The sequence below is a fragment of the Alternaria atra genome, assembly GCF_907166805.1.
Source record: "Alternaria atra isolate CS162 genome assembly, contig: 29, whole genome shotgun sequence".
Classification (NCBI taxonomy): domain Eukaryota; kingdom Fungi; phylum Ascomycota; class Dothideomycetes; order Pleosporales; family Pleosporaceae; genus Alternaria; species Alternaria atra.
Window position 1 is genome coordinate 2,521,201 of NW_025091327.1, and position 16,293 is coordinate 2,537,493.

Consider the following 16,293-nt stretch of genomic DNA (forward strand, 5'->3'; position numbering starts at 1 on the left):
CGCGATGTTCTGGTACTTGGTCTCACCATTGAGTCGAAATATATAAAAGATTGCGATCGCCTCCGGCCGAAGGACGTAATGGCCATCATTAACGGCGCTGAACAGACTTGGGCCTAGTGTGTAGTCGCACCCTTGAAATGGGCATCGAAGTACCGCATGTCTCTTGTAATTTGGGAGACACGTGTGAACTCTACGCTGGCAGAAACGGCTTCGCTATGAGTACTGAGAGAGCTGGCATATAGAAGGCTTGGTGCTGTCGCCTGTGACTTTCACAATATTGATGACGTCATGGGTGCCGCTAGCCACAGAGATGGCTCCTACCACACCTGGGCAAGCTTCACATTACCTTTCAGTATCAGTTCCATAGCACAGATATCCCACCATGATGCTATTCCTTATTGCTGGTATGCTTTTCGGCGTGCTCGTCTCGTTCGGGTATCGCCTAACGCCCTTGCTGTTCAGCCCGAAGAGAGTCACTCTAGCCTTTTCCCCAGCCTCGCTCCGAATAGGGGAGATCGTACTAGCCGTCATGGGAATGGTTGTAAAATCTATCATCTATGCGATTCCTGGCGTTCCGCGCATAAGGCTCTCTGGACTAGGGCTCGATTCACCTTTCATCATAGATGCGGAGGATTTTGCTCGGTATCAACTCGCGATTGGACAGGAAAGCAGCTTAGAGACGGGGATTTCCCCAACTCAACTCATGCTTTTCTTATCGGCCATGACTGAACCGGCGATGCTTCTCCTACTCGCCAGCCCATGGTGTCCGATCAGTCCCTTAGGTGCCGTAAACGTTCGCAACAGATTTGAACTATTGCGCCCTGATCTATGCGACCCATCGACACTCACGGACATGAGAACAGCACGTTTGAAGGCGGTAGTACACAAAGACCCAAGGCAAGCAAAACGAGGCATTGAGTGGGATTTGGAGGTCATGATTGATCTTCCGACCAAAGGGAACAACAAAACTGTGGATACCATATTTCGACAGACCTTCAGCATGCTAGAGTTCGCCAAAGTACAAACTAAGAGGACTCCGAAGAACCTTGTGGAGGCAGTATCCAGTGCAGTGACACCACACTCAGCTGGAAGTATTACGCGAATATCGCTGTCCGCGGACGATCCGCTGAAATGGGCTGCGATATGCAAAGATTACAACTTCATACACCTATCAGGACTGGCTGCGAAGATCTTCGGGTTACCGGGAAAGATTGCGCACGGAAATCATTCCGTCGCTAAAGCTCTGCAGCGCTTGATGAACTTAGGAGGCTTACGACAGCTGCTCAACACCCCCTTATGGATGGAAGTGCAGTTCAAAAAGCCGATGGTTGTGCCCGGTATCTTCGACGTCAATCTTCACGAGTCTAGCCAAACTAGCAACAGGATTTCAGTATCTCATTCGGGGAAGGACTATGCTATAGCTGAGTGTGGTAGCCTCCAGTCATGAACGGACCAAAACGGTATCGAGGCACCATAAGTTAAAAAACGGCTTCTCAAACCGGACCACCAGAATCACTCGGGCAAGAAAGAGCGTTCGAAGTCGAAGACCATTCTGTTATCGTGCTTGTCCGCTGCTGTACCGTCTCAGCCAGTGCCACGAAAGCACGCTCATCCTTCTCATCGCCCCAATCTACTTCTTCCCTAAACTCATCCAGAAGATCGCCGTTTTCATCTATATAATCCCTGGTGTTGTAAAAATCCCATGGGTTATCTATATAAATATACCCCAATATGGTGTAGTCGAAAAATATGTAACCAGCCCCCGAAAAATGGCGCGTGAGATCGTAGCGGCTTTCGAAAGTATGAGAAGGCCATGTGTAGTTCAACGCGAAGTGCCGAAGACGTTGGAGGCCAACTCGAAATCGCTCGAGCATTTGATGCCAACGAAGATGCACTTTTACGAAGTATTCAGGGCCCCCCACTTGCCATTCGTACGGAGATGCTATGCCTAGGATGCTGGGATCGAAGGTAGGCCCCGGTTGAACCAACTGAGGGAAATTTGCCTCGGCTTGTTCGTAGTTCATATGTAAGCCACGAACCACGAAACAACAGTGAAGGGTGAGAGCTTCCAGCGTGGCTCCGTGTGCGACAATCCAGTCGACTTGCCAGTCATGCGATAGCGTCTTTGAAAGCACCGAGAATCTTGGTGGGTATCCTGTAGATTGGTAACCTGGGGTCGGGATCGTCGGAAGTAGTGATGATGACATGGCGAATATGTTTGCGTAAGGAGGAATTGGCAGTTTGTGTGAACCTGGGAGGGCTGTTCTTGTTGTTTGTGAAGGATACTGTGTGGAACAGAGTCTCCGATGCTAATTCGTTGAGCAATTTGTTTATCAAGCGAACGGCCTTGAGAGTCGTCACGTCGCTAGATAGAAATTCGATGCAATTTCGCTGTAGCTCGACAGGTAGTTCTAGCATTGCGCTTGGCTAATCAGCAGGTGCTCTGGCGACAATGATTGTGGGTAAAAGGAACCCTTTTACAGTTGCGGTGCAGTGTGTTTTCTTGTGCCGCATTATAACGTTGCATTTGTGTTCAGGTAGACACGACACTGCATCCACTGATCTAGGTATAATGTGCGAGGTGTCGCTGAGGAGTGCAGCTTCAATGATTGTGGCTGCCTAAGCTTACGGTGGGGACCATGCTAGACCTGGACACAGCCCTGGAGTGTGGTGGCCTAACTCGCGAACTACACTACCCTATTTTCTCCGCCCATGAAAGGCACGACTCTGTCTATCCAATTGTTGCCTGTTCTCTGCGCCGACTATGAACACCTTCCTTACTGTACCGATCACCATTCGTGAGCAAATTTACCACGAGCTCCTTACCTACATCCCACCGGCTAGAAATGTCCAAGTGCTCTCTCCTGACACTCAATCGAATAGGTCGATTCATGAAGTCGTACCCTCATCGCCGCTATGCAAGCTGCTCACCCTGAATCGACAAATAAACGAGGAGGTGTTCCAATTTATCAGCAGTCAGTTGTGCGTGGTTGTCAAAACAAATAATCCACGTTTCATCACCACTTTATTTGATCAACGAATGCAGCGCTTGCCACTCATCTCGCAGTTGAAGTCTCGCTCCGGAGCCATCCAAAAAGACTTCTCAAGATTTCCCGTGGCTATGGAATGGGATCTCTGCGCATATCGACACAGGCTGGAAGCGGAGAGCGCACCGTGTTACTTGATGCCAGCCACGAGCCTGATGCCGTTGATCCAGAATGCCAGACGCCGAGGTTTTTGGTGAGTGAACGTAATAAATAATATACACTCATGACCTGAGTTGACTCTCTCAGGCAAATCGGAGCGTCTTTGACGTTCACACTTTTAGAGACATTTTCCTATTCCCAGGAAAGAGCCTTGGAGATCCTTATCCGTCCTTGGCTGGACCAACCTCCTTTTCGCCACAAATTCCTTAGTATTAGTACCAACGATGCAATACCTTTACCCTTAACTATGGAGCTGAGGAGGCACTTACAGGAACAATACGCTGCTGGATACTATCTCTCCAAACTCCATGAGTTTAAAGGGAGGTTGAGTAATGACAACCCAGAGGCAGCAGACAGGCAATACACAATGGCGTGTAAATATGCCCGCATGTTGTATGATTGCCACTTCGACTGGATACGAAACGCTGCAGGAGAAATCTACCTCCCATCGACAAACGACACGGTTTTTACTCTATGGATCATGACTAGCAAAACCGCTGCGAATCTCATCCTCGTCCTCTGCCATCTCGCAGGCACATTTGGTCCGAAGGGGCTAGAGTTAACAGATCAATCTGACAGTGTGGCATTGCTCCAAAAAGCCCGCAAGGTTGCTGAGGAGATGATCAGTTTTCTATCGGACAAGCCCGTGTGTGCGCGAGAAAGCTTTCTGATGTTTAAGACAGTGCAGCTACCGGTCCGCAGGGAAAAGTTTCTGATGAGCTTCAGGGCGCATGTCGTTTGCAAAGCACTTGGGGATGTAGACGCCGCTATTGAATATCTAGAGGATGCGATCAAGTACGATTCGGAAAGCAACCCAGACAACACAGGAGAGAAGTTGAATGAGCTGAAAGCTAAACGTGGAACGGGTAACAACGGATCTATTTCCAAAGTTGTACGATGGTAAAGTAAATATGCCTTGTGTAGATTAGCACCAATGTAATTGTGCAAAAAGACATGTCAGATGCATTGTGGAGTTGGTACAACGCGCTAGCACCCCGCATAACAGCTTCGAGATGCCGAGGTCCACACCACCTCTCCACCACAGCTCTGCCGACATGGCTGAATCGATTACTACGCGTCCGCGCGTGTGTATACATACATTCAATTCTCCGTAAAGGCCATCTGCGCTTTACTGACCTCACAACTACGCCCTATCGACTACGAGACGCAATCACACCTACACACCTACCACTGTACATCCTTCCCATAACACCCGCAAAATGACGCACGCCGCCTCTAAAGACGACCTACGCGTCACCACACTCTTCGACTTCACACAACATGTCGTCCTCGTAACCGGCGGCGCCACCGGCCTCGGTGAAATGGCCGCCCAATCCTTCATCCAAAACGGCGCCCGCGTCTTCATCGCCTCGCGCAAAGAATCCGAACTCCGCTCCACCACCGCACGTCTCAATGCCCTCGGTCCCGGCCACTGCTCCTACATAATCGCAGACCTGAAGAATAAAGCCGGCTGCCTAGCTCTCTGCTCTGAACTCGCCAAACAGACAGATCGACTCACTGTCCTTGTGAACAACACGGGTGCCAGCTGGGGGGACGATTATTACGATTATCCGGAACATGCGTGGGATAAACTGTATGCGTTGAATGTGAAGAGTATATTCTATATGACGGTGGGGTGTGAGGAGCTCTTGAAGAAGGGGGCGGATATGCATAATCCGAGTAGGGTTATTAACATTGCTAGTATGGCGGGTATAACGACAGTCGATGTTACAACGGGAGAGAGTGGCGGGTTGAGCAAACCGGGACATGGCACGTTCAGCTGTATGTTGTCCCCTTCTCTTTTTTCCTTGTTTCTCCACTCTACAAGACACTCAATGCTAACGTGCACAATCTCTAGACGGCCCAGCAAAAGCGGCGTGTATCCACTTGACCAAAATGCAAGCCTCGAAGCTCGCCCCCAAAAACATTATGGTCAACGTCATCTGCCCCGGTGTCTTCCCCAGCCGCATGACGAATTTTGGGCTCGAGAAATACGCCGATGCGTTGACGTCGGGACAGCCGACTGGGAGGATTGGCAAGCCGAGTGACTTTGGCGGGCTGGTACTGTTTTTGAGTAGTAAGGCGAGTGCACATATCACGGGGAATGCAGTCGAGATGGATGGAGGTGCTACGTTGACGGGGTGGAGAGGAAAGGTAGGTGGTGGAAGTGATGGTGGGGAGAGTAAGCTGTAAAGTAGAATTAAGATGGATATTGTCTTTCATGATTGATGATATTTTACAAGTTTTGAACATGATTGACAAAGACCTATACTCACGCTTCACTATTATACGGTGCGCACGATCCATTGACTCTTCCTCCCTCCATCACTCCGATCATAACTCCCTCGCCACTATGATACCTGAGTAGCCAACTGCGTAACCTGATCCAGAATCGCCTGATCCTCTCTAATAGCATTCTCCGTAACCTTATCCCTCAGATGATCGATCTGCAGTCCCGCGGCTGTAGGCGGCTGTCCCCTCGCCGTTTGAATCCTGCTTATCTGCATTTCCAAAAAGAACTTGGGCGCCTTTATTATCCCAAAGTTACCACCCGAGCTGCGCAGACCGGCTTCAGTAGCTAGATAAACGTTGAGCGCGTCCTGGAAAGCTTCGAGGTTGGAGTCGGCGAGTGGCACAGCGGTGGTAAAGGTGCTCGTGGCGAATTCTAGGGGTGTTTTGCCAGAGGTGCTGAAGTCGATTTTGGAGAAGGTTTGGCTGCCCGAGGTTACGTCTGGGACATTTTCTAGTGTCTTTGCGTTGGCGTCACAGGTGACGGAGGCCTGGATCTGGTTGACTACCTCGGAGGTTTCGGCAGGGAGCGCTTCGTTGCCGATGATGAAGCATGCCTTGCCTTGCCGGGGTGTGATGTTGGCCGTGGGGGCAGCGATGGCAAGGCCGCTGAGGAGAGTGAGAATGGTGATGGCGTGAGTGTACATCTCCGGTTCTTTATGAAAGTTTCTCGTCTTATATATGTATGAGAGAATATAAAATATGTGATTGGTTGTATGGCAAGAAACGAATGTTTGATAATGGTAAATCACCCTAACCGGAGGGCAAGGAAGAGAAGAGAACGTAAAGACTGACTGGAACGAAACCGATGATCGATAACCAAGAAGAGACAACAAACAGTGCCCATCACGCCTCTCTTATAAACACCCTCATCATGCTATATCTTGAGGTATTGCATCGTATCAGGCGCGTAAACGGCTATCAGGCACATTCTCGCGTTGCGTCCCTGTATCACTAAGAAACGTTGTGACGGTTGCGACATTTCTGACAGGGCTGTCACGTTCACCAGGTTTGGTGTCTCGCGACGTCTCGGGTTTGAGATCGCTCGCACCGCTTCGCTTAAGCCAAAGGCGGCTGCCGAGCCCCGAAAACTTCAACCTTTCGTCCAATAGAGGGTGGGTCTGTATAGAGCCTTGCGGAGCCAGGCAAGTTTTCTATTCATGCGAAAAAGTGCGCCACTATAGCTTGGCTGTTCGAGAGGATGCAGGATGGCCTGAGGAGGAGGTTGAGGGAGTTTTGCAGGAGTTGTTCAATGCCGCTGAGCCGAGGCGCGAAAACTGGTGATTACGGATAAGGAAAAGTCCCACGGGCATGTGTTCTTTCAATACACCGTGGTGCGCTTGTGTTGTAGTAGGAGAGTTGTGGTTTGGTACGAAACCATTGTACAAGGCTAGCGACTAATCGACATTAGCGCTATGCTGATGGAGCAGGCACATCTTCACCTAAATTGTAAAGAACACGCATCTCAGTCGGTTGTTCAATTCCTATCCACTATTGGAACATCGTCATCCACAAACAAACAGCATCAGCTTTGGTATCAACCATATCCACTAACCCAAATCCTCGCTTTGCCTTCGATCAATCCTATCCTCGAGGAAACGCCATCCCGAGAGTCCTTCTATGCATATAAAGCGCCCCCGTCGCGTTTCAATTCAAAGCCCACATACGCCATGCTATGTATGAAGGTGCGTACAAGTTCCGTAGAAGAGTATGTAAAGTTGACAAAGGAGAAACATAAATGCGCTCTAGCGATGCTGGTATGCCCATAAATTCACTTTTGAAATCCAAAATGTAAGAAAAAAAAAGAGGGGAGAGAAGCTAATTAGGCTGTAGTCGTTCTTGAACTATGCATGGGTCGTTCCACATGTTCAGTAATTGGACTTTTGCCTTTCATCGTTGGCTGGTCGTCGGAGGTTCGTTGTGTCTCCTCAGCAATATCGCTCATGTCAGACTCGCTATCAGAGTCAGGTTGGTCTATTCTGAATGATTCGCGGAAATTTGCTGGTGTAATTGTCTGGGACGACACATGTCGCGACTTTGTAGTGTCTGCAGACATTTTACGAACGTAAAGCGGCTCGTTACTGTCGCTTCCGGGAGATAGCGCAGTCGCCGTGCCGTTGCTGATAACGCTGCCATCCCTCTCGTCAGGGGAGATTGCTTCTGCTGCCTCTTGAAGTTGTTTCACTGTCTTCAAGCGTTCTTCTGCCGTGGTATTGTGCCAATCGCCACCAAACTGAATGACGGACGCCTTCTTGCCATGTACTGTAAAGCTACCCTTGCCGCGCGCCAGTCCTCCCTCGCCCTCTGTATTGTCACTGGTAATCGTGGAGGTAGAGTCTCTACTCTTGTGGCTGCGGCGGTGGGAAGAGCTGCCGCGGGACTCTCGAAGAGTGCGATGTAAGCTTCTTCTTTGCTTTGTATGAGATCTTGGCGATCCTGTCAAAGCAGCGAGAGACTGCTCATAGTCAGTATCCATGGCGGCTTCCGGTTGAGTGCCCTCGAAAGGTGCCGGCTCTGGTGTTCTCGGCTCTAGGTCACCCGCCTCACCTGGAGGTGGAGTAGCGTAACGAGATCCATCCTCTGAGTCGGAGTCAGAATCTGAGTCTATTGTGCCGTCACCGGTTGTCGAGATCGAAGGCCTATGGTCGGAAGGATACATCATGGGAGACTGTGCCGAGGAGCTGGCAAACGAACTTCGACGATCAGATGCACTAGGACCAAACAACATGGGTGAGGCTTGGAACTGCGCCGATGGGTCTTTAGGGCTCGACTGAGTCGTCTCGGGTGGTGTCTTGAAAGCTTCATCTCCACCGAAGTCAGTATCCCTAGAGGACTTGGTCCCTGGACGCGCTGATGAAGTAGGGGACAACGGAGCTTGCTTGTGTCCACTGGTCATTGAGCTGGTCTTGGAAGTCAACCGCGCTAATCCACTGACTTTGGACGCTCTATGCGACTGCTGAGGAGAAAGTTGCGGCTGCTGTGCTTGTGTAGGCTCTGAGGCTCGGTCAATCTGCGCTTGTTGGTCGACAATGCCTTGCCTCTCGTCTTCCAGCTCCTGGGCCAGAATATCACGGTGACATTTCATCCGCCAAATGTCAATACGTATCCACTTCAGCTTGGCTGATAACCGACCGGCAGCGTGAATGACGAGCTCGCGGGTTTTCGGTTGAATAGGAGCAAGGATTTGGAGATGTCTCGCATCCCGTAGGCGTGCTTCCAGTTCTTTTATAGCTTGGGTAAGTCTGTCCTCGGATTCGGTAATGCGCACTTGCATGAGGTCCTTTCGGGCGTTCATCATTTGCGTTGCGAATTGGCTGTCGATCTTGCCACTTTGAATCGTTACATCGCCAGTGGCTGCTGGTATGGTCTTGGTAGAATGCGATGACTCAAGGCGCCGCATGCCACGGTTCTTTTGACCTTCGTACAGTCCACCGATCATGCCTCTTGACCGAACACCGAGTGTCTCGAACGCAGCAGTATAGTTCAGCACACCTAGCCACTCGTTCAAGTCCCTCTCGCTGTCGGCTAGGAACGTCTCCTCGCCTGCCTTGGAAAACATCACAAACGCATTTTTATGTTTCTTGTAAGTGTTGTCTACAAGCGCGACTGCACCATCCATTGGTATGATGTGATCTTGCTTGAAGTCGGGTAGTGCAGGTTGGAATATGACCGGGCCGGTCTCGCCGCGCTTGAGATGCTGATCGTGCTGGGTCATCAAGCTCTTTGTCCAAGTAGAATTTCGAAATAGAGACAACCCTGATCGCGTAAGAACAGCGCCCCATTCTTGCCAAGGCGATCGTGCCTTCTTTTTCTTCGTGTCCTTTCTCCATAAAACTCCAACCTTTGTGACCGGCATCTCCACAATACCGACTGAGGTGCCGAAGGGGTTCTCTTGGGCAGCTTCGGACATGAAAGCTTCTGGTCGCGATCGAGAGGAGACGATTTGTATTACGCCGTATTTGGAGAACAATTTGTAAACGTTTTTAGTATCCAGCGTCGCTGTAGTACCGGTGTAGTTGTAGGGATCGTCCAGTTGCATAACGTCTCGGATCGTGGGACGGAGCGCATCCAGTTTGCCTTCGAAGATTAAAGTATACGGATCGATGGGTTCTTTTGCCGCTTTTCGGGCCGGATCGTTCATTGGCCCTTTAAGCACTGCAGTTCGCTTGCTTTTCTTCGAGGTGATGTTCTTCAGGTCGACCTCGTCCTCGATGTGGATGAATGGAGTATAAACAATGTTATCGTAAAAGCAGCCTAGCACGTCAGCCGAGACACCATCGCAAGATGAGTTCTTGATGTAGTCCGGCCTTTGCATCTTCCGCTTGTTGTTTTTGTTGAAGACGTCCGTATGCAGGATGATGATCGAGAACGATATAAAGTAAGCCTTGTCTATAGAGTGTCAGTGACCATGATGAATGTGTGAACCACTGTCGCCGTACCTGTGCTGATATAGATGCCGGGGTTGCACTCATGATACCGGTCAGCGAAACCCTGCAGCACACGGTCAATCTGCTGGGTCTCCTTGGGTAGTTCGACCTGCATGAGCAATTTGCGAATGGCCATGTCGATTGGATCGCCAAAGAAGGCAAACTTTCGCATGTAGCTTCGCAACACCGCAAGGAGGAACGGATCGTCAGTCTTGCTGAGATAGCTGGCAACAACGCTCTTGTCGAAGTTGTTTGCCTCGATCCTTTCCAAATATCGTCCAGGTGTCTCACCCTCCTCCCGTTCTGGTAATATAAGTGTTTCCCGGCTGATGTTCATCGAGTTTTGGTGCGATGACAAGGCTGAGCTTCCTAGAAACCCGTGAGCAGGAGAACCATGCCTAGGTGAATGGGGCTCAGAGTTCTGACGAAATCTTGAACTCAAGCCGAACAGATTGCTGAAGCTGCTTCTTCCTGCTGTGGAGGTGGAATTCCTTCCGCTAGGTCCACCAGGTGGTGTTGGCGAACTTGCACCGTCAGACCGCCCGCCCATTGATCCCATAGTCGATGAACGCCCCCTAAGCCCCATGCGAGCTGGACCATTGTTGTTTGGTGAGGTATGCGCGGATCGGGTTGACCTGTACGAGTCGTTGCGAAAAAGAGTGCCTGGAGCAGATGAGGCCAAATTCAGAGCACCAGCAGCTAGAGCAACTTGCGATGCAGAAGGGACTGGTGGCGTCTGTGCCTCAGATTCTCCATGAGTGAATCGACGCGCGGTTAACGGAGGACTTTCCGTGGGCGAATGATGGATTGAGGCGGAGCTCCTCGCGCCGGTGGACTGGCGTGGCGTGGCAGGCGCTGTGTCGGGGAATTGCGGAGGCTCGATCTTCATAGGGAGTGGGAATAATGATGCACGTTGTTTCCGACGCCCGAAGCCAAATCGTCCAGAGCCAACGCGGGCCGGGTGAGAAGGTCGTGGGGTTGATTCAAAGGAAACGTGTCCGCCAGAGCTTCCATCCGATCTTGAAGACTCGGATGCCCTGGTAGGAGGAGCTAGGGAACTCGTGCTTTCTGCAGACTCTCGCGACTCGGCAAGCACGTCAGGCCGGCGTTGGCTGCTCGTCGACGCTCGCTCCTTCTCATCCAGGAGGTCTCCATGGCTCTTCTTGAAGCCTAGTGGCTTCCGCTTCTTCTCCATCGACTTGCGCAGTGTGGTCGGTTTGTCAAACGTCGTAGGATCGAAAGAACGCCTGCGGAGGGTGAATTGCTGCATCCTGCTCCTCTTGGGTGGAGTCGTGTCCTCGTCTTCGTGGTCGGCTACGGTAGGGGCAGTGGTGATGATTGCGGGCGCTATGTGGCTCTACGTCAGTACGACGGGCATACAACATGTGGGATGCATATACGTACGCGCAGGGTTGCCGGGCACAGGAGGGACCGGTGGTACATGGTCGTCCCGGGCGGCATGTTCCTTTGCCTTGGCGGAGAGTTGCGGATCAGAGGCATGGCGGAAGCGCATCAGACTGAAGCGCTTGGTGTTGGGCGTGTGTTGCTGTACGGGCGGAGAAGGCGGGGAGTCGTCATCATCGTGGCCCGTCGAGGGCCGCGCAATGTCTGTGGACGTGGGCCGGTAGCCATCTTCAGAGGCAGCGATCCGACCTGGGTCCAGATGCTCGGCCGACTTGTCGAAGCGCGCGTCCTTGTCGGCGCGCTTGAAGAAGCCGGCAGGGTCGAGGGTACTCCGTCGCTTGAGGTCTCGTTCGCTTTTGCCGGGGCGGAGGGAGCGCAGAGGCATGGCTGCTCGCGCCGACTAGCAGCTCATGAATGCAAGTACGAGGTCACGGTGCGGTACATGGCACAGCGGGGAGGCACTTGAGAGGGGGGAGGGGGGCAGTGAAAGGCGTGTCTTTATGCTCTCTTTAGTCCTTGGGATGGCTCGGATGCGGCACGCCTGTAAGGCTGAGGGAGTGCTGCTAGGATTAGTCGGGGAGGTGAGATGTGATATCCGGTCGGGAACTGGGCACAGCGTTGGACACGTAGTTGGAAGAACACGGCAGTCGACGTCACAGTGTCTCGGGCTGTATAGGGGGAGAGGATGCCAGGCCCAAGGGTAGCAGATCAGCTGTCCTCGAGGCACTGACGAACGCACTGGTCCTCTTTGCAGCGCGGTGGAGAGTGCTTAGCGCAGCGTTGGCGCAAATGGCCGCGCCTCTCGAGGTCCACCAGCCACAAGTCCCACGTTTCTTGCTGGCATGCTCAGGCACACGACACCTTCTCCACCTCCTTCCCGGCGCTTGCTGGCCACCACGATAGCATCGCATACATAGTTGGCCCACCGCTTGTTCGGTGACAGACCCCCGCAATGCGCCAGCCCGTTTGCGCTCTGCTGAGCCTGTTGCTTCTCGGCCCAGCGCTCGCAACGGCCGCCCCGCACGATGCAGCGCCGTCTCCGTATGATGCAGGAACCTATGCTTCGACCCACAATGCGTCACCGCGACCCTGGCGGCGGCTTTCGGACGCGTTAATACGCAAGATCTGGAGACTACCAGAGGACCAAAAGAGCTTGGTAGGGGAGAATGCGCAGACCGCTGGCGATGCGCTTGGTGACAAGCTGGTCGCGCAGTACCGTGAGGATGTAGTGTTGAGGTTCAAGATACGCACCGCCGAGGAAGCCTCGGCACTAGCGGACGCTGCAGACATTCTCTTCCTCGATGTATGGGAGTTCAATGAGGACTGGGCAGACTTGCGGTTATCCAAGGACGTCGTGCCTTCGTTGCTAGGACTGCTGCCTGCATCGCTGAAAGACTCCCACCAACCATTACTCCAAGACCTCGGCCTCGCACAGGCAATCTTCAACTCTTACCCATCGCCCGAGTCTGCGCCCGTATCCCACAACGATCGCTTCTCTTCGAACCTCCGACCTTCCTCGCGCTCAGGCAAGGGCAACATCTTCTTCCAAGACTACCAGCCCCTCTCCGTCATAAACCCTTGGATGAGTCTCATGGCTTCCATGTTCACCACACACGTCCGCCGTATCAACATTGGCATAAGCTACGAAGGCCGTGACATTCCCGCCCTTCGTGTTGGTGTGCACCCCACAAACAACGAAGAGCCCTCCAAGCCCCGGAAGACGATCCTCATTACCGGCGGCATCCATGCGCGTGAGTGGATATCTACAAGTACCGTAAACTACCTAGCCTGGAGCTTCATCAACGCTTACGGTAAGGATCGTGAAATGGCGCGTCTCATGGAAGACTTTGATTTCGTTTTCATCCCAACCCTGAACCCGGACGGATATGTCTACAGCTGGGAAACCGACCGTTTATGGCGCAAGAACCGTCAACCCACCAGTCTGCGTTTCTGCCGCGGCATCGATCTCGACCGCAGCTACCCCTTTAAATGGGACGGCGCTGCTCTTCAGTCAAATCCCTGCAGCGAATCTTTCCCTGGCAGTGCTCCATTCGAAGGCGCAGAATCCGCACGCTTCGCTGAATGGGCGAAGAATGAAACTGAAAACAACAACGTTGAAATTGTTGGTTTCCTCGACCTGCACTCATACTCGCAACAGATCCTATACCCATACAGTTACTCGTGCAACGAGGAGCCCCCGGCTATTGAGGACCTCGAAGAGCTCGCTCTGGGCCTCGCGAAGGCTATCCGCGTTTCCCGCAAAGGGCAAACATACAAGGTCAACTCCGCTTGCGAAGGCAATGTTGCTTTTGCCAACCAGAAGAAGACCATTCTTCCACGCATCGAGTCGAGTGGCGGCAGTGCATTGGACTTTTTCTACCACGAGCTCAAGGTCAGGTACTCTTACCAGATCAAATTAAGAGACACCGGTAGCTACGGATTTTTGCTTCCTAAAGAAAACATAATACCCACTGGAGAGGAGATGCTAGACGCGTTGTTGTACTTTGGTCGCTTTATGCTGGGAGAGGTTGGCATCATTACCCAGGAGCAGCCAGCTCAAATTGTAAAACCCGAGACGGAGGACAATGGAGCAGCAAATGAGACTGAGGTCATGGAGTTATAGTTGATAGTCTAATTAATACATTCTCAAGGACTAACTACCCGCATTGTATACTGTATCAATAGTCATCCGACGCATCGTAACCGCTTTTGTACATTAGTGCCTCCGATGTAGATCTTGGAGAGGCGAGCGCGTTCGAACTTCGCGCGAACTTCGCGCAAACTACACAAGCGCGAAGGCGTTAAAAGCAACCTTGGAAGTCGCACAGCGTCCAGGTTCTTGGAAGTTGGTTTTTAACGGCCGCCATGCATGTAGCGTTCTCTCGCACGTGGGAGGTCCGTGCTGGGACCGTTAGTTCAAGCATAGATCCTTACAACGTCATTGCTCGAAGTCTCGTCGACACAAACAGCTTTACGCGCTTGTCACCCACCGCATCCACTAACGCCGTCTTATGGCGCCGCCTGAACTCCGGAGCATCTGCGACTGTGACATATTCTCTCTTTAGTGACACTTTCACCTTCACTGTTGATTCGCACCTTCGCTGAAATCGGCCCGCAAGTCACAATGGCGTCAAGCTCTACCGAAACGACTCCCTTGGTCTCGTCAATGTCGAGCTCAAGTCGAGCGATCCCCCCAAAGCCTCAGCGTACCGTCACGTTCAATCCAACTGTCACATCTACTAGTCCGAAACCACCGACGCGATCGTTATCGCACCATGCCTCCTCTTCCGGCCATGCTGCCACTACCCAGGGCGGACAGCCCATGCTGTCGACATTGAACAGTAAGCTGCGGAGAAGGAACAGCTCTGGTGCGCCTGCTAGAATACCTCCCGCGCCGGCACCCAAGATCGGTCCTCAAAGAACGACGAGAACTGCCCAGAAACTCAAACTCCTCCCCGATCCGGCCGCGGATGAAGCCGAAGACGAGGAGAGTGGACGCGACGTCTATGTACAATATACCAGGATAAAGGATCCTACAGCGCGCAGGGACGCTGCTCGACTTGGCAAGGCAGACAGAGAACGATTACCAAGAGTGACGGCATATTGTACGGCCGCGTCATACAAGCTCGATGAAATGATGCGGTTCTTGAAAGGCAAGCAAAAGATCAGAGGGGCAGCGCCGAAGCGCTTCGATGAATGTATCTACTCGCCTTACAATTATGGTTCGATGAAAGGCCCAGAAGACGTCAGTAGCACTGCCGTAGTCGCCGGCTTCACGGAAGAGAGACCGAGAAGGTTCTCGGACAGCGCCATTGAGGTGGAACATGAGAACGAAAGAAGGAGACAGGACCTTATCGACTTGCACGAAGATGGCGATGCACCAGACATTGAGAACGAACAAGCTATTGGCCCCAGACGGCCGTCGGTTACCCACGCGGACTCGGATCCTCAGATGGACGCGCCAGATTTCGACACACGCGTCCATACTCCAGAAGTTTTCTTGTTCGAGTACGGCACTGTTGTCATCTGGGGTATGACGTTACAGGAGGAAAAGAAGTTTTTGAAGGAGATTGCCAAGTTTGAGGTCGACAAGCTCGGCAAAGACGAGATCGAGACGGAGGAATTTAACTTCTACTACACGCGCGAGTATCAGGCCCGGATATACAACGACTTTATCAGTTTACGCGACAAGAAGAACTACATGATCAAGCTAGCAATCAGTCATGGCCTTTCGCAGAGTGTCAAGACATCGCTCTTCGAAGACTTGGTGGACAACACTATTGACGAAACGAAAGACATCCCAGCCGAAATCGCCAGCTCTGGCAAGATCAACCTGAACAAGAAGCAAATCAACATGCAGATCGGAGAGCTGTTCATTCTCCGTATTAGTATACATCTGCAGGGATCGGTGCTCGATGCGCCAGAGCTCATGTGGGCTGAGCCGCAGCTAGACCCAGTGTATCAAGCTGTGAGGAGCTATCTGGAGATGGATCAGAGAGTCAGTCTTTTGACCGAAAGACTCAACGTTATCGGAGACTTGCTTGCTGTCCTTAAGGACCAGTTGACTGTCACTCACGTAAGTAATGTGATGTTCCATTCGTAGCATGCTTGCTAACTGCATATAGGGCGAATTGCTCGAGTGGATCGTCATCATTCTGATTTTTGCTGAAGTTCTTGTGGCTGCCATCAACATCTTCGTCGATTTGCACGCAGCGGACTAATCTCAACCGCTCACTGTATATATTTTCTAGTGTACGATATTTTGTTCACTGCACGCAAAGGGGTTTGGGCCATTTCAAAAGGTCATTTGCACGGCGTTGGCTTGCGGATATCTGTTTTGCTATTTTCTCGTATTGTCCCTAATGACGAAGGGCGGAATGCACCGCAGGGCTGTTACGGACGAGAAATTGCGAGTGAATGCATCGAGATAATCAGTTAGTGGCGAGTAATAAGACTAAACGCGCATG

General features: G+C 51.9%; 8 protein-coding genes across 8 annotated transcripts; 5 read left to right on the forward strand and 3 right to left on the reverse strand.

Annotated features, from left to right (window-relative positions):
• Positions 1-382: 382 nt before the first annotated feature.
• ALTATR162_LOCUS9162 (uncharacterized protein) lies at positions 383-1,447 on the forward strand (the record flags this gene model as incomplete). The annotated part of the gene is made up of 1 exon (XM_043316795.1): positions 383-1,447. The coding sequence occupies one exon, from the start codon at positions 383-385 to the stop codon at positions 1,445-1,447; it is 1,065 nt and encodes a 354-aa protein (XP_043172730.1).
• Positions 1,448-2,109: 662 nt separating this feature from the next.
• On the reverse strand, positions 2,110-2,514 carry ALTATR162_LOCUS9163 (uncharacterized protein; the record flags this gene model as incomplete). The annotated part of the gene is made up of 2 exons (XM_043316796.1): positions 2,110-2,422; positions 2,474-2,514. The coding sequence occupies 2 exons, from the start codon at positions 2,512-2,514 to the stop codon at positions 2,110-2,112; spliced, it is 354 nt and encodes a 117-aa protein (XP_043172731.1).
• Positions 2,515-3,453: 939 nt separating this feature from the next.
• Positions 3,454-4,110, forward strand: ALTATR162_LOCUS9164 (uncharacterized protein; the record flags this gene model as incomplete). The annotated part of the gene is made up of 1 exon (XM_043316797.1): positions 3,454-4,110. The coding sequence occupies one exon, from the start codon at positions 3,454-3,456 to the stop codon at positions 4,108-4,110; it is 657 nt and encodes a 218-aa protein (XP_043172732.1).
• Positions 4,111-4,426: 316 nt separating this feature from the next.
• Positions 4,427-5,399, forward strand: ALTATR162_LOCUS9165 (uncharacterized protein; the record flags this gene model as incomplete). Its single annotated transcript, XM_043316798.1, has 2 exons — positions 4,427-4,988; positions 5,065-5,399. The coding sequence occupies 2 exons, from the start codon at positions 4,427-4,429 to the stop codon at positions 5,397-5,399; spliced, it is 897 nt and encodes a 298-aa protein (XP_043172733.1).
• A 158-nt stretch (positions 5,400-5,557) lies between these two features.
• On the reverse strand, positions 5,558-6,142 carry ALTATR162_LOCUS9166 (uncharacterized protein; the record flags this gene model as incomplete). The annotated part of the gene is made up of 1 exon (XM_043316799.1): positions 5,558-6,142. The coding sequence occupies one exon, from the start codon at positions 6,140-6,142 to the stop codon at positions 5,558-5,560; it is 585 nt and encodes a 194-aa protein (XP_043172734.1).
• A 1,175-nt stretch (positions 6,143-7,317) lies between these two features.
• ALTATR162_LOCUS9167 (uncharacterized protein) lies at positions 7,318-11,711 on the reverse strand (the record flags this gene model as incomplete). Its single annotated transcript, XM_043316800.1, has 3 exons — positions 7,318-9,884; positions 9,935-11,269; positions 11,327-11,711. The coding sequence occupies 3 exons, from the start codon at positions 11,709-11,711 to the stop codon at positions 7,318-7,320; spliced, it is 4,287 nt and encodes a 1,428-aa protein (XP_043172735.1).
• Positions 11,712-12,278: 567 nt separating this feature from the next.
• Positions 12,279-13,949, forward strand: ALTATR162_LOCUS9168 (uncharacterized protein; the record flags this gene model as incomplete). The annotated part of the gene is made up of 1 exon (XM_043316801.1): positions 12,279-13,949. One exon carries the CDS (start codon positions 12,279-12,281, stop codon positions 13,947-13,949), a length of 1,671 nt encoding a protein of 556 aa, XP_043172736.1.
• A 501-nt stretch (positions 13,950-14,450) lies between these two features.
• Positions 14,451-16,047, forward strand: ALTATR162_LOCUS9169 (uncharacterized protein; the record flags this gene model as incomplete). The annotated part of the gene is made up of 2 exons (XM_043316802.1): positions 14,451-15,902; positions 15,952-16,047. The coding sequence occupies 2 exons, from the start codon at positions 14,451-14,453 to the stop codon at positions 16,045-16,047; spliced, it is 1,548 nt and encodes a 515-aa protein (XP_043172737.1).
• Between the last annotated feature and the right edge of the window lie 246 nt (positions 16,048-16,293).